The sequence below is a fragment of the Ochotona princeps genome, chromosome 3 (genome assembly GCF_030435755.1).
Source record: "Ochotona princeps isolate mOchPri1 chromosome 3, mOchPri1.hap1, whole genome shotgun sequence".
Lineage (NCBI taxonomy): Eukaryota > Metazoa > Chordata > Mammalia > Lagomorpha > Ochotonidae > Ochotona > Ochotona princeps.
Window position 1 is genome coordinate 95652481 of NC_080834.1, and position 24402 is coordinate 95676882.

The 24402-nt window shown below is 39.9% G+C and overlaps 1 protein-coding gene across 2 annotated transcripts in view; it reads right to left on the reverse strand.

Annotated features, from left to right (window-relative positions):
- Positions 1-24202, reverse strand: part of CCDC50 (coiled-coil domain containing 50) — a 64978-nt gene extending 40776 nt beyond the window's left edge. For both annotated transcript variants that reach the window (XM_012928651.3, XM_012928647.3), the window contains exon 1: positions 24007-24202. In XM_012928651.3, coding sequence (XP_012784105.2) covers positions 24007-24055 — 49 coding nt within the window. In that variant the 5' untranslated portion in view covers positions 24056-24202. The remainder of the gene's footprint in view (positions 1-24006) is intronic.
- Positions 24203-24402: the final 200 nt, after the last annotated feature.

Here is a 24402-nt window from a genome sequence, read left to right on the forward strand (position 1 = left end):
TTAAGACCCATTCAAACTGGGTGGTAGGTTAAAAGATCGCTGTGTTTCTTTTTCTTTCTATAATGTTTTAACATTGCATTTTAAATTTTATAATTAAATGCAAATATATTTCCATTTCCTTTCATTTCATTAACAATCTATATTGTGAAACCAAAAATGCGTAGTTTGACCTAACAGGTGTGCCTAGTTTCTGAATTATTAATTACATTAACATGACCTCTCCCTAAAAATTTCTGGATATCTAAATAGCAAGGCTGGACTACAAATTTAATTATGATAAACTGATCTTAAAAGACAAAAAAGGCAAAGACAGAATTTTTACTTACTACATATATGAGTACAGCCTGAGATAGATCTTAAAGGCTTTAAGGCAGTGTATGGACACAACAATACAGAGGGCTTGGCGCAACGGCCGAATGCCTAAATCCTCACCTTCTATGCGCCAGAATCACACAGGGACACTGGTTCATCTCCTAGCTGCTCCCTGCTTGTGGCCCTGCTTGTGGCCTGTTAAAGCAGTAGAGGATGGGCCAAAGTCTTGCAACCCTGAACTACGGCTTCTGCCTTTGGATTGGCTCAGCTCTGGTTGTTGGGGAGTGAACCAGTGGATAGAAGATCTTTTTCTCTGTATCTCCTTCTCTCTGTAAATCAGCCTTTCCAATAAAAATAAATAAACCACTGAAAAGCAAAAAGAGTACATCCAGAATAGCAATCTCAAATACACTGAAGTAGCATCTCAGATTTTACTACGTGCTATCGTTTCTTGGCCTTTTGACTAAGATCAAGTGTAGATTTTACCAGATGCATCCAAATATTATTTATTCTGAAATATTTCCTCAATGTATAATTTCATCTGCATCTACTACATTTTTTTTTCAAGATCTTCCTATGTAATCCCTATACAATCATTTTACTGCAGCCTAGCAGCCTTCGGTCACCTTTGTAAATCAGTAACCAGACTGGTAATGACAGAAAACACTTCAGAGCCAGCCCAAGAGCCTGGCTAGAACTTTGCACTTTCTCCACCTTACTCCACTTGGATGTAAACAGTATGAAGAGTGTTGAGGACAAATAGCATGAGCTCCTTTCACCCTCTTTCCCTGAAGGGACATTCAAGGGGGCGTGGGGTGGGGAATCAGGAACCCAGGCTTTCATTCCAACTTCTGAAACACTTTTCCACTGTGTCCACTTTAACCTAATCCAAACCCAGTGGTGCTTGTCCAATTGTTCTCATAAATCACCCCCACATTTGGTCTACTATTCGTAACCTTTTACTAACATGAGCCTCCTCATCACAGCGAATTCTACCCTGAGATGCTTCATTTCCATCCAGACCTTACTGCAAAAGCTTACACTGCTGAAGCATTCTATTCAAAAGTTTAAAAGTTCTAAGCAAGAATTAAATTGTTTTGTTAGAAAGAAAAACTTTTACTCATCAAATATGCAAAGTGAGTACATATCATCTAATCACACCATTCCAAGGAAATCCAGAATTTTCTCCCTCAAGGAATGGTTGCAGATTATTATCAAAACAACTTGTAACACTTAGTATCATTTCCAAGTTAACTTAACACAAACTGAAAGAGTGAAACAGTCACTGGCCTAGGCCATTCTCTTCTGCCCTTTTCTTAGCCTCACTCCAGTAGTTTCTGAAACTACAATTCCTATGACTCAGTCGTAACAAGCTGCCACCCACATAAAAATGCCTGGATTAATACGTTCACTAGAGGCTATTTCTTTCAACTGTATCTCTTCTCCCTTTTATGGAATGCTAGAACTTTGTGAAGTATTTTGTTTGCCTATAAATGCTATTTGTAGCAGATAGACTACATAGTTATTGCTTTGCAAACAGGGAATATACTTGCTATTAATTGTTCTGCGCATGGGAAAACACCCTCCATGCATAAGCAAGACAGTTTAGAGACACAATTTCTCTAAAGTTTGGTAAGGACAAGCAGTCGCAACTGGCACACAGCATTTTGCAGATTACAGCGTACTTTCACATCTATTTCTTCCATCAACCTGAAGATAAAGGTTTTATCAATGTCTCTAAGAAGAAACTAAAAACAAATGAGTAGCCTTAGAAAGATCATTCCCAAAATAAACAGACTGGAATCCAAATCGGATTCTCTGGCCCCAAATATTTTTACACAAAAGATCTCCTGGGCCCGACACAGTGGCCTAGTGGCTAAAGTCCTCGCCTTGAACACGCTGGGATCCCATATGGGCACCGGTTCTAATCCCAGCAGCTCCACTTCCCATCCAGCTCTCTGCTTGTGGCCTGGGAAAGCAGTCGAGGATGGCCCAAAGCCTTGGGACCCTGCACCCGCGTGGGAGACCCAGAGGAGTTTCCTGGTTCCTGGCTTCGGATCGACGCGCACCAGCCATTGCGGCTCACTTGGGGAGTGAATCATCGGATGGAAGATCTTCCTCTCTGTCTCTCCTCCTCTCTGTATATCTGACTTTGTAATAAATAAATAAATAAATAAATCTTTAAAAAAAAGGATCTCTTGGTGAAATGAATATGGGTTTCAATAAGTAACAAAAGAATGTTAGTAAATATACATTAAAATAAGAAATAAAGTGTGCTTTGGGTTCTTTGAAATCAATGATGAAATTAAAAAGCAGTGAAAGTATCTCTGTTTATTAACTCTGCCTCAAGACTAGACATCTAGCGATGAGCCAGCCTAGATTCATTCCTGAGGAATAAGAGTTAAAGCCCTATCAACAGTCTCCTGGTTAAGAACAGGGCCCAGGGCCAACCTTGTAAATCTCTGCATAATGTATTCTGACTATAATTAAAACAGATGACTTTAGAAATTACTAGTAAGGGTAAATATCAAAATCCTACAATGCAGTTTACTTTTCTCGTTACACATTATGTATTCTCAAATTTGTTGTCTATTAAGGGGATTCTTTCAATTCTTTTTAAAACACTGAAATAATAATAAAAAGAGATAATGGATTTTAGTCCAATTTAAACACCGAAACAGTGATGCAAGAAAATATTTACTAGGAAAATAAATCAACTGCAGCGGTAATGTTGTATTAATTCAACTCATACTACTCCTTTAATGTTTCAGAATGAAAGTTCTGTTGTTTCCTCATGGGAAAAAAAAAAAAAAACCACATGGTCCAGAAAAAAAAAGGGTCTACATTTGTCTATAATCTTTCTAAGCATCAAAGTATGAAGGGAAAAAAATCAAAACCTGCTCCACTCTCATTATCAAAAAGGAGAAATGACTAATAGTGGTTCTTCACAGCAAAGAAATATTTTATTAGTTCCACATAAGAAACTAAATTCAGTTATGCTGGAAGCTATTACAAACTGAATAGAGTTTGGTTTCCCAAACTCACACCAACATATTTAAAAATAAGATTTATTTTTATTTACTTGAATGACAAGACTCATAGAAAAACACAGACACACAGACCTACCTCCCATATGCTAATTCATCAAAATGCCCACAAGTGTGGGTGCTGGCTGAGGCCGAATCAAGCAGCCTGTAACTCCAGCCAGGTTTCCCACATGGATGGCATGGGCCACACTCCAGCTATCACCTGGAATGCAGGTGAGTGGAGCTGGACCTCAAACCGGAGTACTCTGTTACACAACGGGAAACACAGAAGCAGACTCTTTCAAGAATCCAACTCATTCCTGCATGGGGGAAAAAATCCCAATACCTTCTGTTAGCATTTTAATGGATTAAATTTAATGCCTAATGGACTAGAGTGGAGTGTCACCTAATTACATCTGAAGGAAGAAGCTCTGTGAAGTGATTGGATTGGATTTGTTTGCTAGGGTAGAGAGACATGGTCTAATCATGATGGCATTCTAGGGCAGACCACCCAGAGCGGAGAAGGGTATGCTTAAGGTGTCTCAGCTCAGCTCTTTAGCCTTCCACGTGACTGTCCCTTGTCTTCTGCTGGTTCCACCAGATGCCAGAACCTACAGGTCATCCTATTTTGACCTTCAAATATCTAAAATAAACCTTTACCTTTACTAAAAGCTCTGCTTAGGTAATCTTAAAGTAATGAAGAGCTGATTAGTACGAAAGCACTGAAGTATATAACAGACATCAATAGTGTTATAGAAAAGAATGATATGCACGGGTTTTGAACATTGCAGCTAGACATACATAAACTTTCAATGCACAAGGATACACACAGTAATGAATCAATTTAAAAAGCAAAGCAACTGAATTAATCTCAATATTTCATTCTGATGCGATTTATCAAAGCAGGTTCCTAGTTTTTTTTTTTTTTTTCCTAATATCCCAAATTCAAAGCTAAATGAAAAACACAGTAACCTAAACCACTTGTTTGGCAAACAGATATACTGGAGCTAACCACAGACAAACCAGATTGCAAGCAATTGGGTTTTGAAAATGCTGAGATAATATATGTCATCAAATCAGAAGTATTACTTTAATATCACAGACCATCTACATCATTATCAGAGACCACAAAGTAACTGGGTAACTTACTGGGAGAAAGAAAATGGTTGAGTCAGAAATTTCCATATAACAGGGTAATTTACTAAGAATGAGAGGAACAGTGAGAAAGGAGAAAAGGTAGTAGAGAGGAAAGAGTAACTTTACTAACACTGGTGGAACCACTGGCTAAGGCCAAAGTTGCCATCAGAAACTTACTGAAGTTTCCATAAATGTTTTTTTTTAAAAAAGTACAGCCTTACAAGCTTCCAGCGTTATAAGCATACATGTTTAAGGATTGGTGTTCTAACACCAAAATCCAAGAAAATTCAAGACCCAGACCTTTTTTAATCCTCAGAAAATATAAATGCAGATATTAACACAATGCACTCAAGTTGAGCTTCCTTGTGTTCCAACAAAGATCTCATAATCTCAAATTGAACCTTACCAGCTCATTTAGTCTGAGTCTCCATCAAATTGACTCGTTCTTGGGTTCCATTTTTTTTTATCCCCCCCCCCCAAAAAAATGCCTCACTAAGACATCCTTCAAAGTCCCCAGAGTTGTGTAAGCCACATGGCTCAACTATGGACAGATTTCCTTAAACTGAATCAAAGTGTGTATGTTCTTGCCATCTATCATTATTCTATCTTTTAGGGTCACATTTTTTTTTCACACTATATCAGGTAGCTAACACACCTACTTGAGATTAAACTTTAACAATGCTATTTGATAATTCCATTTCCGTTGCTAAATGGGTAGAAGGAGCCAATGGCTACTATTTTGGACAGTGCAGAATACACACTGGAACTAAGGATCTCTTGCATAGCACTGTTTCAGTCAATAATCAGACTGTCACAGACAAATAATAATATAAACCACTTAGTGAACACGAATTGGACTCCATGGCATTTAACAACATTTTTAACTGTGTGTGTATGTAAGCACAAGTGTGCTTTAACCAAAAGCTATAACTTACTTTTTCGTTATGTACTATCAAAGGTCTTGGGTGTATTACTGGTCTTCTGCTGGTCAAAAATTTTTCTTCAAAGTGTTTGTATATTTCCTATGTTTCTGTTACCACTAAGCAACACTTACTGAAAGACCTTGAATTTTGACCAGCAAGTAAGAGCGTTTTTTTAGTTTAATTGGCTTTGAGTATTAAAATGATCTTGGAGTAGGGATTTGGCTTAGCAATTAGACACTCCTTACGATGTCTGCATCCCATACCTAAGTGCTGTCCCACTTTTCTCCGGAAATGGAAGAGACAGGCTCAACTACTTTCATTGCTGCAACCCACAGGGGAGTTGGATGGAGTTTCCATATTTCAGTCTCACACAAATCTGTCTATTGAAGGCACCTGGGCAATGAGACAGTGGAGGGGAATTTTTTCTCTCTGCCTTTCAGACATAAATGAAAATAAATGAAAAATTTAGTCTAAGAAACCTGAATTTAGCAAAATTGAACACCTATTCTGGTAAATTTATTATCTTCCATGCCTTCTTTAAAAAACCATTATTGTACATATGTGCTCTGCTTTAGGGTGTTTAGAAATGTTTGGTCTTATATAGCAACTAAAAAAATAATTACTCTTAATACCATAAAAATGAATTTCTAAAATTTAATTATATATAGAGAGAATTTCCTGTAGCACTGGGAACAAATCTTGATTCCATGAGCTACTCAGTGAATATTCAGTACACAAAGAAGCAACAGGGTCTAACTAAGTGTACTTTTTTTAGTGCAATCTTGGTTCTATTAATCATTAGCTGAATATTAAACTAGCATCAGTTATGTTTGCTCACCTATAAAAAGAGAATAACTCTGCACTTGTGTTATACTTGAGCACAACAGACAACTTCTTAGAGGGTACTCCCAAATTATTCTGATACAGAACTTCCTTGTAGAAAACAGATACCACACAGCATCAAATAAATAAATAATAGAGACATTAAAGCAATAGTACTACATGGATTTTAAATAAATTTCGCATCAAAGCACGTAGGTACTAGGAACTTAGTTATTCTGGTTCTACATATCCCTAAAGGAACTCCCAGCTTCTGTTGTTCCACTCTTTGAATGGCACTTTTCCTGGCACTTAAGCAAGCCCTCAAATGGTTTGGCAGTCAGTTCTCTGTTTGCCTTAGCCTAGAAAGAAAAGCCACCCATCTCCTTAAACCTCTGTAGTATAAACCTAGTGCTGCCCATTAAAACCCAAAAGATCACATCCAAACCAACTTAAATACAAGTTTACACCAGGGAAAGAAAAACCATTTTGGTTTATTGGCTTCATATGACAACATGGTTTCCTTAAGTACTAGCTACTGCAAATTCTAATTATTCTTGAGTCAGATCTTTCCACTGTGACTCCTCTTCTGAAAGTAGATATTTTAGCGAGTATTTTTCCCATTAGAATTTGCAAATCCATTTTGATGTCAAGCAAAGGAGAACACTCAAAATTCCCAAACGATTTTGCACAGAGATCATGGGATTCAGAGCCATGATAAAATATCCTTAGTCTCTTACTATCACAGAGCAACTTATAACACTCATAGACCCATTCTGATAACCACTTTTAAGAACTCTAGAATCACTTCACTTTTCCTCAAGAACATAAATATCACAAGCACAAAAAAATTAAAAGAAGCAATATATTTGGGAAGTTTACTGATGTTAGCATGAATTCAGAGACAGAGCATGTACACTGATGAGAAATCTGCTTATTTAAAAGATATCTTGAAATTACAGGTACATTTCTAGAGCTGATTTACTTTTGTGGCTAATCTAGGAAAGACATTTCCATAGAAAGGAGATTTAGCTGCCTGATTACTTATAAACTTTCACTTAGATTTCTTCCTCCGTAAGCATGCTCGTGACAGAGTGGAATATCTCACGGCAAATTGAAAGAAGGTAGCCTACATTTCAAAGCACATCCATTAATCCCTATGTAGTTAATAGCAAATTGACCACAAATTTGCAGCAGTAATTCTCACTCTGTGTAGTTTCATTGGAGAGAGAGACTTTTAAAAAAAAAAAAAAAAGATCTATATTTACCCCACTGGTATTTAAGTTACATGTGAACATTATACAGCTTCCCCAAGGTTGGAAGCTTAGCTAATACTATGTGTAAAAAAGTGAAAACTGAGGGTGACAATCACAGTGACAGACCCCAGCAGGTAGATGGCTGAGACACCTTCAGTAACACCGAAGCACACAGAGTGCGCGGAATGGCAATATAAATCTTTTGGATTTTTTCTTGGTGCTTAAGGAATACTTCAGGAGAAAAAAATATATCAACTTTGGAGCCATGCAGATCAGGATTCAAATGCTACTTACTTAAAGACTGAGAGATTTTAGATAAATTACTTAACCTCTCTGAGCCTCAGCGGTTCCTCATCTGTAAAGTGAGGATACATGCAGTGAGCACTGAGTCTGGACGGTATGTGAAGGGTCAAAGGAAACCCAGAGACTCTACTATTACTGTCATGTTCAAACTTAGTAACTTCTCATAATTATTTGCTCTCAAGAATATCTGCTAACAAAATCCCACCAAATCACTGATTAGCCTAGGTCTGGTCACTCTTCTAGTTCAGAATCTATGCACACTGGAAAAAGCAAGCACCATTTGCTCTTACAAATCTACCAAAATGTTTTCTGGCCAAAACAACAACAAAAAATTACCAACAAAATTGTCCTCCATTTCTATAGCACTTTCTAAACTTATATCTGAGAGAACACATTTTTCCATGCACATTATGAGGAAGAGCTGTAGGGAAATCAGAATTCCTACAATCTTTAACAGGTTCAACTACTCCAAACCTTTATGTTTTTAAATGAATGCCCATAATTGGAAAGAAAAGCAGAATTCCATGTGTAAATGATGTACTAGTGTTTTATTTAAATAGAAGAATCATCAGGTATCACTACCAAGAAAAGCAAGAAAGTGGGCTACAGAATGGAAGTGAAGCCTGTCCTAATCTAATCAACAGATTAAAATTCTGGCACACAGATAAAACTAGGTGGATTTTTTCTAAGCTATGAACTTTGAGTTACGCTAGGAAAAGCTTTACGCCAAGTCTATATGACATTTTGGCATTTTTATTCTATACGACTGTAATGGCTTTCTTGTAACAGAAAAGGTACAAGCAAACAAAAGTACAAACAGCCCTCTTGTTAACTCCAAAGTCTGTCAGAAGCTTAGCCTTAGCTCTATCAGCAACTCATCAGGTGAGCTATGACAGGTCACTTTGCAAATCAGATCCAATGAGGTAGACGAAGCCACGCACAAGAACTCATCCAACTGGGATATGGAGTTACATGAAAGGAAGTTGACTGAGTATAAACAATAGAAATTTGATTATTGGATATAAGTACATCCTCTAAAACTGTGAAACCTGCAGTTTATGGGAAACCTATCTATGACTGGTATGCGAACTACTCCTGCACCAATCATTGCATTCTTCATTGTCACTGCCAATTTCACTTTTTTCTGACATACAAAATTTTTAAAGCCTGCTTTTATTCATCAGTACAGGATCTGTAACCACAACCAAACTTTAAAATAGCATTTGACTCAAACCGGTGCCTTATAAAATGGAAAGCTTTTCCTGTTTTTACCAGCAGTTGTCACTGAGCCTTTAGTATCCAGGTGTAAGGGGACTATGTTACCAGTCATCAACTGTCCAGTGAATGTTAACTGTGGACTGTTATCATTCACTAAAGGTTTTCTTGGGGACATATTAGGACATCTTCCTATATAGAAGGCTTTTGGATGATTGCCAAATGCTTTAAATTATCTTAAACTGATGTCTTACATGTCCTGAATCTCTTTACATGTTACTTCTCACACTGGCTTCAGCATAGCCTACACTTGGTCACCACTTAAAACCTCGGGAGAGTAAGTGAAAGAAAACCAGGGAAAGCCCGTACCTACAAACAGAGAAGCAACCCATCTGGATAACTTTCTGCTACAGAGGACCCGTATACCTCGGTTGCTGAAAGATTCAAAATTATTTTTTTTTTAGATTTATTTATTTTTAGTACAAAGTCAGATATACAAAGAGGAGAGACAGAGAGGAAGATCTTCCATCCAATGATTCACGCCCCAAGTGAGCGCAACGGCCTGTGCTGTCTCGATCCGAAGCCGGGAACCAGGAACCTCTTCCAGGTCTCCCACACGCGTGCAGGGTCCCAAAGCTTTGGGCCGTCCTCGACTGCTTTCCCAGGCCACAAGCAGGGAGCTGGATGGAAGTGGAGCTGCCGGGATTAGAACCGGTGCCCATATGGGATCCCAGCGCATACAAGGCGAGGACTTTAGCCACTAGGCCACTGTGCCGGGCCCTCAAAATTATTTTTTAAAATAAATAAAAATTTAATATAATATTTATCTGGATGTGTAAATGTATTGTTTGGAGTACTGCATGTTTTCAAAGCACTGTTAATGTCTTTTAGATGTATTTATTTATTCCAAAGCAGAGGGACAGGGAAAGACATGAATCGGGTTCAAGGTCCAACTCTCTACATTTGGTTTCAGCCAAAGCCAGCAGACCAAAACTCCACCCTCATATCCCACACGAGCTACAGGGACCAAATTATTTGGGACATCTTTTGCTACCTTCACAAATGCATTAGAAAGCTGGACTGAAAACTTAGTTGCCAGGCCTTAACCTAGAGCTCCACAGTGGATGTTGCTGTCAAACACAGCAATTTAACCAGCTGAGCCACAAACGGTGTTAACTTCTAATATACCATATGAAGGTGAAAAAGATCATTCTAAGGTACAAATTGAACATATTCATCCACATAGGAAAAAAATCTCTAAGTTCATTCTTCTGCTCATATTTCCTCCCATTCTATTCATCAAAAACTCTTCCATTAGGGCCAACACAGTGGCTGAACAAGCTAATGCTTCTCCCTGTAGCATTAGCAGCCCGTATGTCCTGGCCCTTCCCTTCCATTCCAGCTCTCTGCTTGTGGCTTTCAGAAAGCAGAGGAGGATGTGCAAGACCCTGGAGCCCTACACCCATGTGGGAGACCTAGAAGAGACTTAGCTCTTGTTTCCCAGCTTCAGGTCAGCTCAACTCTGGCCACTGCAGTCACCTGGGGAATGAACCAGTAGACAGAAGAAACTCTCTTGCTCCTTCTCTTTGTAAATCTTCCCTTTCAAACAGAAGTAAATAAATCTTCAAACATTAACAAAAAGCGAAAACTCCTCCGTATTTATAATCTACATATGTATTGTTTTAGCTTCTAATCCATTTTCATACTTTTTTGTTTGTTTGTTTGTTTTTGTTTTTTTATCTATTTTATTGTGTTGTTGTTGACACTCTTTACATAGTTAATTACAGTTAAAGGAAGAAAAAGAAAAAAAAAAGGTTCAGGGGGATAGGGAAGTGGGTAATACTATTATGTCCATATTGTTTCCATCATGTATCTGAGGTAAAGGGGGATATTGAGGGAGAAGCCCCACCCGGTTTCCCACCCACCCCGAGTCCCGGATGTGGGGCATGCTCTGAGATATGTGCTCGAGTGGTGTTAATAGTTCTCCAGTTATGAATCGCTGCCAGTTTCGCTCGATGAGGTCGTCCACTGATTGATATGGTCCATCATATAGTCTCCGTTTGCCCCATATTTCACTGCCAACATATAGCTGAGATGAATGATTGATCTGCTCTGTCTTCTGTCATGCCCGTGGGAGGGCATGAAAACTAGGATGGGGGCTGGGATGGCAAGATAGAGAGGCACTCAACAACACCCGTGAGGGCTGGATGGTTGAGTTGGTTAGATAGAACTAAGCTTTAATACCCATTGACAAGTGCCAGAGCCAAATGGGATGGAGGACAGACTGGTCTTCTGCTACACATACTGGCAAACCAGGGTAGGCGGCGGGCCTGGGGGGGGTTACGGTGGGTCGCCCCGACTAGGCTGCAGCTCCCACTGGTTTGTGTGAGGGCCGAGTACGTGCTGGGCAGAACCAGACTGGACTGCAACACCCATTGGTTCCAGTGCAACTCAGGACTGAAAACAGAACCAACCCAGCAATTGCAACCACCAGCTGATCGGGGTGATGGACTGTGCCGGGCCCTGTTCTTGCTAGAACATACAAGAAACTAGTCTGGGAATACCTCAAAGTTTCTTTGGAGATCTCCCCAATCGAACTGCTGGACTCAGAACTCTAATCATTTTCATACTTTTAAAAGACACATGTGATGCTAGATCTACTTGGTTAAAATTTTGTGAGAACTTTCTCCCCTTTATCTAAAACTAGAGAAGAAAAAAGCAGACAAAAAAAATTTCTGATTGAAACTCAACATTGTGTAGGAAGTTAACTGGATCCTTGGTCAACACTAAAAAACAGCACGTGACTCCACTGGGAAAATGCATAAATAAATAAAATTAATCTCCAAACAGGTAAGATGATTGGCTCACTCTCTCTGGTATTATTTTCTATCAAATGTGACTACTACAAGTTTATACGCCAACTTAATATCAACAGCAATTAGCTCCCTCTAGAAATTTAAGATAAAGGTGCCGGGATTGTGGCATAGTGGATAAAGTTGCCATCTAAATGTTGGCCTTCTAAATGGGAACTTGTTCTTGTGCCAGATGCTTCATTTCCAATCCAGCTCCTTGGAAAAGTAACAGAGGATGTGCCAAGTGTTTGGGCACCTACCACCCATGTGGGAGACCACAATAAAGCTCCTGGTTATGTCCTGGCCCGATCCTGGTTGGTGTAGCCATCTGTGGAGTGAATCAAGGGATAGAAAATCTCTCCCTGTCTCTCCTCCATGTAGCCTTACATTCAGTCAAATAAATACATCTTTTCAAAAAAAGATTTATCTTATTTTTATTGCAAAGTCAGATATACAGAGAGGAGGAGACACACAGAGGGAGCTCTTTCGTTCGATAACTCACTCCCCAAGCAGCTGCAATGGCTGGAGGTGCGCCAATCGGAAGCCAGTAGCTTGGAGCCTCTTCCAGGTCTCCCATGCAAGTGCAAGCTCCCAAGCCTCTGGCCCATCCTCGAATGCATTCCCAGGCCACAAGCAGGGAGCTGGATGGGAAGCAGGGCTGCCGGGATTAGAACTTACAACCGTTTGGGATCCTACCATGTGCAAGGGGAGGACTTTAGCTGCTAGGCTAGGCTACAGCAACAGGCGCAAATAAATAAATCTTAAAAAAAAAAATTAGGATAAAACACACAAAAAAACGACTAGTTCCTATCCATTACTCCAATGAATTCATAAAAAATGATCACTTCTCTTGCTGTGATATAATTAATTTCTCAGGTACAGGTCAGTCTTCCACAGTACAAACCGTCAGATGTTCTGACAAGTTATCTGGAGCATATCCTATTTGTAGGGTGTCTTAGGAAATATTGAGATGTCATTTAGCGATCAGTCTTGTCTCAAGAAAAATAACAGACCAATGAAGAGAACCAGATATATAAAAGAGGAATTAAATACATCATAGTCAGTTGATGAGGAGATACATAGGAAAAGTGAAGGAAGAACTTGACAGAGAAGCAGCATTTGAGCTGCTACAGGACAGGGCTTGCAATGAGGAACAGAAAGAAGCTATATTTGGATAGTTTTGAAGAAAACTCTATGCACACAGTTCCACAAGAACAATGGTTAGAAACAAAGATCAAGGGGAATATTTTCAGGGAAATTTGACCAGCATACCAAGAGACTGAATGTATCCCACTGCATGTTAGAGCATGGCCCCATAGCTATTAGCTAATGCTCACCACAAGTGTTTGCTTTTGTTTTGTTGTTGCTCAGATGCTTTCAGCAGTTGAGTGTAAGAGCTAAGTTTAATGAAACTAGTAATAAAGAGACTACATCTGACAGACCAGGTGGCCATGCAGGCAAAGAACCAATAGCCCAGGATGTGTTCAAACTAGAGTCTTTGCACATGTGGCTGTGGCTCCTCCTCTTCTATTTCCCCTAGACCATCTCTGTGATTCTGGTTCCTGAGGTCCTTTTGAGTGTGGAAGCCCCTGTCTTCCACAGAGTAAATATTATCCCCAATGAAAAGATTAAGAAACTCAAGAGACACCACTTTCTCTAAATTTCTAGAGGGGAAAAAAAAAGCAATTAGGAGGAGATACAAAACCGGGTTTCACTAATCTAGGTTAAAAATATCTCACTTTACAAAGTTAGTCAACTTGAACTTAAATTTTATTCTCCAAGCTAGATTTCACTTTGGATAAATTACATAATTTGGAAGTAAACTAAAGCAAACCGCAAAATAACTTTAGTAATGAGCTAAATTCCTGAAAAAATACGTAGCTGGAAAGTGTGGGATACAAAGGTAGACTTTATGCCTCTACTTAAAAGGAAAATGATACCTAAATCACATACTGCCAGTAAGTATAAATGAGAAATGTGTGCATTTTGTACCTCCCTTCAATTGCACAAATTGGTTCAATATCTGTTCCCAACATTTTGGGGAAATACATAGGGAAAAATCACCAATCAGGAACAGAAAGAAAGCTAACTAAAAATAGTTTTAACAAACTATGACAAAACATAAGTGAAACTCCAATGATTTCCAGTACATTCTGTAGAGAAGATTTTGTGTAAGAATTATGAAACAGGTAGAGATAATTACCCTGCTAGTTTTGAGAGCCAATGAAAACTTCAGATTTATATAGCCACAACCAGTTTTTGTACCATGATCTTGCTCAAAGTCATAGTTGAGCAATAGTCCCTTCATCTAATGGTGACTCACTAATCAACTTCATGAAGATCTAATGGGGAATCACAAAAACAACAGAAAAGAAGAAGTGACTTGTGGACACGCGGAAACCTGACTTAAAATAATGAGGACTTACCATGCAGAACCCTGGAAAAAAACAATAGAAATAGAAATGCCAACTTAGAATTCAGCAATGGCTGACAGAATGGGGAACCTTTTGTAGGCAGAGACAGAAAAGAGTGTGTAAGTGTGAATGTGGAAAGCAGGCAGAACTTTTCAAAACAGCTGCTGGTCCAGATGTAAGAACAAAGTCCAGAAGTGCAGAAGAATGAGAATCCAAGTTCAGGCTTCCTACCCAGACAATAAGAATTTTCTTTCTCACAGCCTTTACAGCTTGAACACTATATATTTATTGAGAATTTCATAATATCAAACAGGAAATCAGCACTTTATTCAGTGGGAAGATAATATCCAAACCTTATTGTGTGCGATATTGAAATGAACTCCTCTATAGATAATGAAATGTTGATGATGAGTCAACGAACAGGGAAACATACCCTTATAAGTCATTCATATTGTTACCACACGCACTTATAAGTCCTAGAGTAAAGCTAGTGGAAACTCATTCTTTATGACTCATTCGAAAAGCAAAAGACAAAAAGTCCGTGGAGACTCCCCTGGTCTTTGGTGCCTGAGAAGCTGTAGTGGGACCGGAAATGCTCCTCATTCTCAAAGCTGTCAAAAGCTGGTGGTACATCAGCTTATGACATGAACTTTACAGAAAAAGTCGCAACTTTGTATGTAAATATCAATAACAAGTTTCGGACAGAGGCAATTATTAAATAATAAGCTAAGATACACACGCTTTCTCTGCAAAGCATCAGACAGTAACAATCTTAAGCTTCATGAATCATATGTATGGTCTCTTCAGATAGTCATCTTTGCCTGTGCAAGATGAAGGCAACCATAAACAACATGTGAATGAGACACCACAGTTATGTTCCCATAAACTTGGCTTACAATGAAATCCACATTTCATATGACATTGGATTATCACAAAATATTTTTTTTTTCACGAACATTAAAATGTGAAAGCGATCTTCAGCTCACCTGCTTCATAAAACAAGAAAGAGGGCCTAATCGGCACAAGGACTATGGTTTGCAAGCCCACATAACACATAACAGTTATTGGAAAGAATTACTGCACTTTCTCTCATATTATCAGATAAGTGAAATGTTACTGCAGAAATACAAAAGATTAGAGGAAGTCCCCGAACTGGGGTACTTTTCTATTCTCAAGCTGGACTTTTTTCTAAGACTTAGTTATTTCAAAGGCAGTTACTGACAGAAAAGAGAGACAGAGAGATCATTCATTGACTGCTTACTTCCCAAATAACTGCAACGATCAGGGTGGGGCCAAACTGAACTATGGAGACAGGAGGGTTGCTCCATTTCGGTCTCTCAAGTGGTTGGCAAGAGCCAAAATGTTGGCCATATTCTATTGCTTTCTCAAGTGCAATAGCAGCTGAGTTAGATCAGACATAGAATAGGAAGGCCACAAACTGGCACTCTTACGCCAGCATTATAGGCCACAGCTAAGCCCACTGCGTCCCAATGCCAGCTCTTCAAGCTGTATTTTCCAACTGCTCTATGAAAGTACAGGAATGTAAGGATTATTCTATGCATTCAAACAGATATCTGGCTCCATCTCCAAGAGATACAGCCAACATCAAAGAACATTTGGAATTGGTTTGCACAAAAACTATGTCAATATGAGGTTGAAATAGTGTTCTAAAACACAAATCATATACTGATAAGGCACATCAAGATTACATAATGGGGCGCAGTGCAACAGCCTGGCCATTGGACTCCTCTCCTTGAACGCCTGGGATCCCATATGGGCGCTAGTTCTAATCCCGGTGGCGCTGCTTCCCATCCAGCTCCCTGCTTGGGGCCTAGGAAGGCAGTTGAGGAAGGCCCTGCACCCACGTGGGAGATCCGAAGGAGGTTCAGGACTCCTGGCTTCAGATTGGCTTGGCTCCAGCTGTTGTGCGGCTCCTTGGGGAGTGAATCATCGGATGCAGGATGTTCCTCTCTGTCTCTCCTCTTCTCTGACTTTCCAATAAAAATAAAATATTAAAAAAAAAAAGCTTACGTACGTAGAGAACTCTCCAGTCAATGATAAGAAAATAATCTAGTTTATTAGCAAAAAGGCATGGGGTAAAAGTTTACACCACAGATACTTCAACAAATTTTACAGGAATAACAAACCAAAGAAAAAAACTCTCCTTAGTTTTACGAAAATGCAAAAAAGCAACAAAGAGATATCATTGCATATCCTTTAAAACGGCTAATATCAAGGAGGAAAAAACAGCAGTAGCTACTAACTTCCGGTGCCAGCAGGATCTAGAGCCACTGTAGCTCAGGAATCCTCGCTGGGAACGCAGGAGCAAACCATCACTTGGAAAAACATGAGGGGAATTCTAACATAAATGTATTCTATGACTTATCAATCTCACCCTAAGGGTGAGACAGCAGGGAAAAAAAAAATCAAGTTCACCAAAAACATAAAACTGTATGTGACGGCTGTGAGTAACTTCCATCATAACCATCAAAATTGTAAAAAACCTAAACGTTTTTCAACAACTAAAGGGAGAAGCAAATCATCACACAATGAATAACTAGAAACCAATAAAAGAAACAGAATGACTGACACACAGAGATCAGAAACATTATACTAAAAGAAAAGATGCGAGATTCAAAAAGCTACTTACAGTTCATTCCTATCATGTAACATTTTCAACAAGGCAAAAACTAGGAGAAAACACACCAGTAGTGGTAAGACCAGAGGAAAAGGGGGTAAAGAAGGTGGGCTATGAACGCCTCTGTACCTTCATCACGGCAGTCATTCCCAGACGGCACATTTGCCAAAATCCACATCTACATACTAACCAGATTGAATTTTTAATATATATAAGTTACACCTCAATGACTTTGACTAAAAGAAAAAGGAAAGGATTACTGATACATTAAAAGATTGCTTACACACTGGTTCTGGTAATAGGACAAATTCTCTCCTTTACAACTCTAACATGAAATACTTGCAATTATCTATTTTGTGCATGCAAATTTCTCACTGTGTATAATGTGTTTGTTTTTTAAGTGAAAAAGCAAACAGTTCTTGTCTGTCTGTTGCATGTCTGTTGTCATGCCCTTTAAGAAGAGTATCTGATCACTCTTCTCACTGGTTTCTAAAGTCAAACATCTGGAATGTTCTAGACTCTGAATTCTAATCCCCAAAGTCCTTCTGATTATAAAAGCTAATTATGTTTTGTAGGTCTCAATCAAGATGTGGAGTGGCCGATTTTTACTTACTTTCAAGTACAGGACACCTTTAAATGGGTCATCATTTTAAAACATTAACAGGTTGGAAACAGGAATCCTGTGACCACCACTCAAACGACTTTTAGTCACTAAGGCAAATTCACTTAGCTCCATAAAATAAGGGTGGTTTTCTCATGACATCTCCTACAAGAACTAAAGAAAGAGAATAGATTATGTTTCTTTGGGTTTATTTCCTTAATAAGTTTAATTTTAGGGAGTTCAAGTTTTTAAATATTAGCCCTTCAAGCTGAGTCTAAGATATGATTATTTTGTGTGTTTTTTTTCTGATATGACTTTCTATAGCTCACACATTCATTAGCTGAATCATAAATGAAACATCAGAATACCTTCAATTAAAAACCAAACTGGGAGTGGGCATTTGGCATGGTGATTGAGTTGACTGCATCATGCATCAGATGCCTGGGTTCAAAGCCCAGCTGGGTTCCCTATTCCAGCTTCCTGTTAAAGTGCAGCCATGGAAGCAGCAGAGGATAAACAATTCAGTCCCTTCCACTCATGCTGGAGGCCTGGAGTTTGTTCCAAGCCCCTAACTGTTGTAGATACTTGGGGAGTGAACCAGTAGATGGGATATTTGTCATTCAAATGAATTTTTAAAAAAATCTAAAAGTAAACAGATAAAATAACAGCCATGCTAACTCAATACCATTCATGTGAAACATAGACTCTGCAATGACTAACCTCAGAAAAACCTTCAAAATAAGTCTTGTCATTCATAATTCTACCATTTTAAACACAGCAAAATACTGAAGGATATGCATAAGGAATGAATCTCATGTTTCTGCTGAACAACTTACAAGAGAGATGGGGAAAAGTGGGGAAAAAGATGAGGGAGAGAGGAAAGAAGAGGCGAGGAAAGAAAGACAGACTGCCTAAATACTAACAGTTCTAAACTTCTCTAAATCTAAGCCCCAATGCGCCAATTCCAAGCAACTTAGACTCAGTAGTTCCATATAACCCACTTTCCTCACTGGTCCACAGATTTTCACCTAGAAAATGAGAAAGTGGGTTGAGAATAGTGGTTCTTAACGCTTTCTACCCTGACATCCCTTTTCAAAAATATCAATTAACTCTAGTGTTCTACATGGAAATGGGTCTTTCAACATCCACTAATTTCTTTACAAATGCTATACATTTGAAAAAAAAGTAATTCAAGAAAGTAACCCATGTTTAATGTATGAGAATAAACCTTTTTCCCCTTAAGCAAGAAGAATTTAGGGTACATATCTGAATTCGGAGTGCTCTTCACAACAACCTTATACACTGCAAACCGTAATGAAAACCATGCCCCCACACACACAGGGTACTTTTAAAAATTGTAAACATACTCTCAGGGGCAGGCATGGTGGCTTGGCAGGGTGCTCCCCTATAGCATTTCGAGCATCCCATATGGGTTTCCATCCAGTTCCTGCTAATCCACTTTCCATCCAGCTTCCTATCTATGGTCCGGGATGGCACGCTGGGGAATATGGCTCAAATCCTTGGTCCCCTGGGCACATTTGTGAGCCTGCAGGAGGATCTTGGCTCCTGGCTCTTGGCTTCAGATTGGCTCAGATCTGGACATTGCTAGGCAAGCAGACGTAGGCATGCTCTCTCTCTCTTTCTCATCTCTCTCTCTCAAATAAAAATACATAAATCTTTAAAAGGGGGACCATTCCTATGATTCAAAAAGCTAATCCTCTGCCTGCTAGCACCAGAATGCCATGTGGGCACCTGCTAGCTTCACTTCCCATCCAGCTGCCTGCTAATGCACCTGAGAAAGCAGTACAGGATGGCTCAGTCCTTGAGCCCCTGCACCCACATGCAAGACAGAGGAATCTCAGTCTGACCATTGTGGCCATTTCAGAGAGAAGATTCCACTCTGCAAATCTTTCAGATACAAATAAATAAATCTTGGGAAAAAAATGGCACATAGTAAACTGATGTGTGTGTGTATATACTTTCAAATATGCGTATACATACATACACACTTTAACATATATGTGTATATATATATATATACATATATACTTTCAAATATATATATACACACATATACACTTACAGAAAACTACACCAAACAACACTTGGCACATAGCAAACTGATACACACACACACACACACACACACACACACACACATCTATGCTTTCAAATGTCTGTGTGTATATATATGTGTATATATATATATATATATATATGTATGTATTTGAAAAGACAAAGTTACTGGTGGGGGATGAGAGAGAAACAGAGAGAAGAAAAGTGAAATGAAAAAGAGAGAGAAAATATGAATGAAATTGCCATCTATTAGTTTACTTCCCAAATGGCTGTGAAAGCCTATGCTGGGTCAGCTGACTCCAGGAGCTTCATCCAAATCTTCCTATGTGGGTCCCAGGCCCATGCACTAGCTCCATCTTCTGCTACTTTTCCAGGGAGCTAATCAGAAGTAGAGCAGCTGGGATACAAACTGGTGCTCATATGGAACTGCAGCACTGCACCTGGTGGCTTAACTAGTTGCACCACAATGTTGGTCCCCAATTATTGTTGTGTTGTTGTTTTTAGTGTTTCAAAGATTCCTTCCATCTGCTTTGCACTTAGTAATATTTTCACTAAACTCTATATTAGTAACTGTTGTATCCAAAGCCAGAGAAAAAGCAACGAACAATTAAACTTTTTATGCTATCTATGTAGCACGAACTCTATTTAAAAAGTAGACATTCCCCCAAAAAATTGAACACAAAATTTTATAAAGTTGACACGGACATTAATGAAATGTGGTCCACATATTTAAAAGACAATTGTCTCCACCCTATCAAAGCTTACTGAGAAGGAATAATTATGACAGAGACAAGATTCCTAACATAAGAGAATACATTCATTCACTCACACATTCAAATATTTACTTAACATTTGCTTGCTGTTTGAATGATAAAAATAGGAGGGGAAAGAAAACCTAGAACAAACCTCAAAGCTCAAGGTGATCCAGCCAGTCTCATTAAAAAGGTAACGGGGGCAAGGAAGTGGTGGGATTGCAGATGGATTATGAAGCCCATATCCCACCCTGGAGTAGAAAACACTCAGGTCCAGTTCTACTCCCAAGCTCAGCCTCCTGCAAATGCACACCTTGGGAGGTAGCAAGTGATGACTCAGGCACCTGGGCGCCTGTCACACACCTGGCTGACACACAGTTCTAGCTTTCTTTTCTGGCATGGGAATAAACTAATAGCTGGAACAGACTCTCTGCCTTTAAAATAAAAATTCCAGCACAATAGTCTAGTGGCAAATCCTTGCCCTGCATGCACTGGGATCCCATATGGGTGTCAGTTCTAGTCCCAGCTGCTCCACTCCCCATCCAGCTCCCTGCTTGTGGCCTAGAAAAAGCAGTAGAGGATGGCCCAAAGAGTGGGAAATCCAGAAGACACTGCTGGCTCCTCGCTTCAGATCAGGCAGTTCCCATCTTTGCGACCACGTGGGGAATGACCCAGCGGACAGATCTTTCTGCCTTTCTGTGTGTCTCTCCTTTCTGTAAACCTGCCAATAAAAATATTTTTAAATAAACAAATAAAATATTAAGATTATATCTAAAAAGCAATGATAACAAGATAAACTGCTGTGGATTTTGGAAGGAAAAGGAAAGCTTATTTGCCCTGGAGCCAGATAATATCATCTTACAGACAGCCATCACATTAGATGTTAGTGCGTAAGCGATAAACTTTAGAACTCTACAACTATTGGTTTACCTGATTGTACTATATAGAATTCTGTCCCTTGAAGCTCTGATTTAAGCCACTAATTTACTTGATTTTATTATGCCATCTGCATGTTCTGGACATTTAAAAAAATCAAAATTTTCTAAAAATGTACTCATTTGTAGCTTTCACTAAACATAAAAGAATCTTTTCCTAAAACAGCTAGCCAGCTTTATTTCAACATTAGTCATTCCAGGGTACAAAGATTTTAGAAGTCAAGGACACAAGCATACACTAGCACAGAGAGTTCACCAACCCTGGGGACAGTAGAACCATTCATCTAAATAATAAAAAGAAAACAAAACAAAAAATAAGATTTAGAGATTTGATGAAAAGCAAAAAGGCTGACACGGAGGGAGGTCAGGAGTGTTGGAACAAAAGTGCTAAGCCGCTAAAGGTGGAAAACTTGTGAAGCTTAAGAAAGGTCAAAGAAGTTGGTAACATACAATGTGCCCTAGAAAAGCTTTCACAGGCAAGCTAATGCTCTCAAGCCAAACTTCACGGTATAAAACTTTTGTTAGGGAAAATGCACCAAAATCACAGCAACTGAGCAATTGAAATTAAGTCAAAGGACTCTGGAAAGAGCAAAAGAAAAGCAGGGAGTTGACTGCAATTTCAGAAAGAAAATTCAGCACGGAAGCGAAAATTGACCGAAAAAAGGATACTCTTGGCTAAACTTGTCGACTACTTAAAAACGTTCACTTTTAGAAAAATATGTTTTCAAACACAAATTCCAAAACAAGAAGCTTCCACAATATTATTAGAAGCTGGCTATTCCTTTTCCTAACACCTTTGTAAACTTCAGGCTGTGTTTCAGTTATGCATCCACTGGTCTAAAAAAAAAATAATAAAGGAATTTCAAAATTTGTTGCACAGAACCTCAAATGTTTCAATAGAAATAAAGCCTTAGCTCAGAACACTGGCAACAACACTTTGCATTACAAAAAGTATACAAATGTTTCAAATCTCTTTCTAACAGAAAAAATGTGGCCTGTCGATGTTTAGTTGATCTAATTCGCATCACGTGTATATGAACTCAACCATCTCTTGAGTTTCCTGGGTTAGGACAGATTTCCCAAGGTATCAAGCCTGCCATGAGTTTGTGTGTGATGTGCTTGTGTTAAAAAAGGTTTGTCCAAATGATGTTTCGACCTCTTTAAAAATCAAGTAGGCAGCTACTAGTTTCTAACCTAACCCACTTATGCTGATGTCAGGTGTTACCCATAACCTCTAGTCACAACAAAAGTCATGGGCCCCCACTCATTCCTAGAGAAAGGGGGACAGTGAGCACTTGAACTTCTTTATATAGTTCCCAATCTCTACTACTGCAATCCACCCAATGATGCCAAATGAAGCTATCAATGGCTTGAATTAAGAAAAACTTTTTTTTCAGTGGAATGAACAATCTACACCAGAATAGTAAGTGAATCAATACTAAACTTCATTCTCAAATGTAATGGGGAGCTTCAGTATTATAAGTTTCAGTGTTGCTGCATGATTTATGTATCATGGCACCAGCTTTTTTTCTCTTTAATTAGGATAAAGACACTGTTAAGGAGTAACTGGGCCATAATTAAGAGTTATATTAGAGAAAGACATACTCATTAGACCTGAATTCGTTCCAGATCAAAAACTTTACCATCATTAGGACATTCCTAAAATAATCATTGTCCCCACTGACAATGTTGGAACCAGAAAAGTAAGACGCTTACAAAGATCTTAACCAACAAACTCTGACTACCTTCAAAACCAATACAGATTAGTTTTAACTGAAGACACATGAAGAAACCTGGATTGCCAACACTCTAACGCGAAAAATGAAAGTCAGTTCTGAGCGTATTAAAAATCACCAGACTAGCAACAGCACGCGTAGAGAAAACACCAAGGCTGAAAAGCTCAGGCCTCAGGGTGTGACAACAGCCTTCCAAAGCAGTAGGCTGGCACAGCACTCCGGAACGTCTGTGCTGCCCCAAAGCAAAAAAAAAAAAAGCCGGAGACAACTAAAGGTGAAAGTGACCCAGCACCCAATGAATCAGTACAAAATAAATAAAATGCACCCCCAAGGAAGGAAACCAGAATGGTTAAACTGATTGCTAGCTAAGGCAGGCCAATCTCAAGCAATGTTTATTTTACTGAACATCAATACAGGGAGCCATTTAGCAACGACAACAACAAAGTTATGGTCTCTGCTCTCGCCTGCTCAACTCTTTTGTTACATTTTCGCTTAGAGAGCATTCCCAACCTCCCGCCCAGAGCAAGGCCAACCTGAACTTTCAAACCTTCAGGAAGGTGAGAAAGTCAGCCAGCCAGAATCGGGGCTCAGAGAAAGCACGCAGAGCAGAGGGGAAAGGGTCAGGTTTCAAAACAAAGCCTCCACAAGGAACTGTCAACCCCTCCCCACTTCCCAGCCTCCTGGGCCTGGATTTTTAACAATAAGTCTGTTTCAACCAACTCGCAGGCGTCTACCAAGGGTTTTGCCAGCCACCAAAACATTGGCACAACCACTTGCTGAGGGTGGTTACTAGCCACCACCACCCACCAACCAGTTTCTACCATAGGTTAAAACAGGATTGGAACCTTAAAGCCTCCCCGCACCTCCAGCCTAAATCCATCCCCCTTCAAGTCCAGGTGCGCCCAGCACCAGGAGGGCGCCGGGCACCGGCCGCGGGGGCGGAGGGGCTGCGAAATGACAACGCCCCTGCCCTCAGAGACCGCGGGCTGGCGCCAGGGGAGGGGCCCCTACCTTCCTTCACTCCAGGCAGCTTGGACTGGTCGATGCTGACTTCAGCCATGTTGGGCCCGGGGTCCGTCTGTCTCTCCACCACAGCCGACGCCGAGCCGGCCCGGCGCGCAGCAGCAGCAGCAGCAGCAGCGCCCGACGCAATGTGCAGCGAGGAGGAGCGAGCGAGCGAGCCGGCCGGGCTGGGGCTGCTGACAAAGGCGGCCCCGGCGCACCAGGCGGGCGGCCCAGCTGCCTGGCCACTGCCACCTGCTCCGCGCGCCCCCGGCCCCGATCGATACCAAATATCCGCAGCCCGGAAATGGAGCCGGTCGTCTAGTACGGAGGCAGAAAGGAGACAGAAAGGCCTGCTGGCCGGCGGCTGGCGGGTGGCTGGCGCCGGGCGGCGGGCGGGCCTGG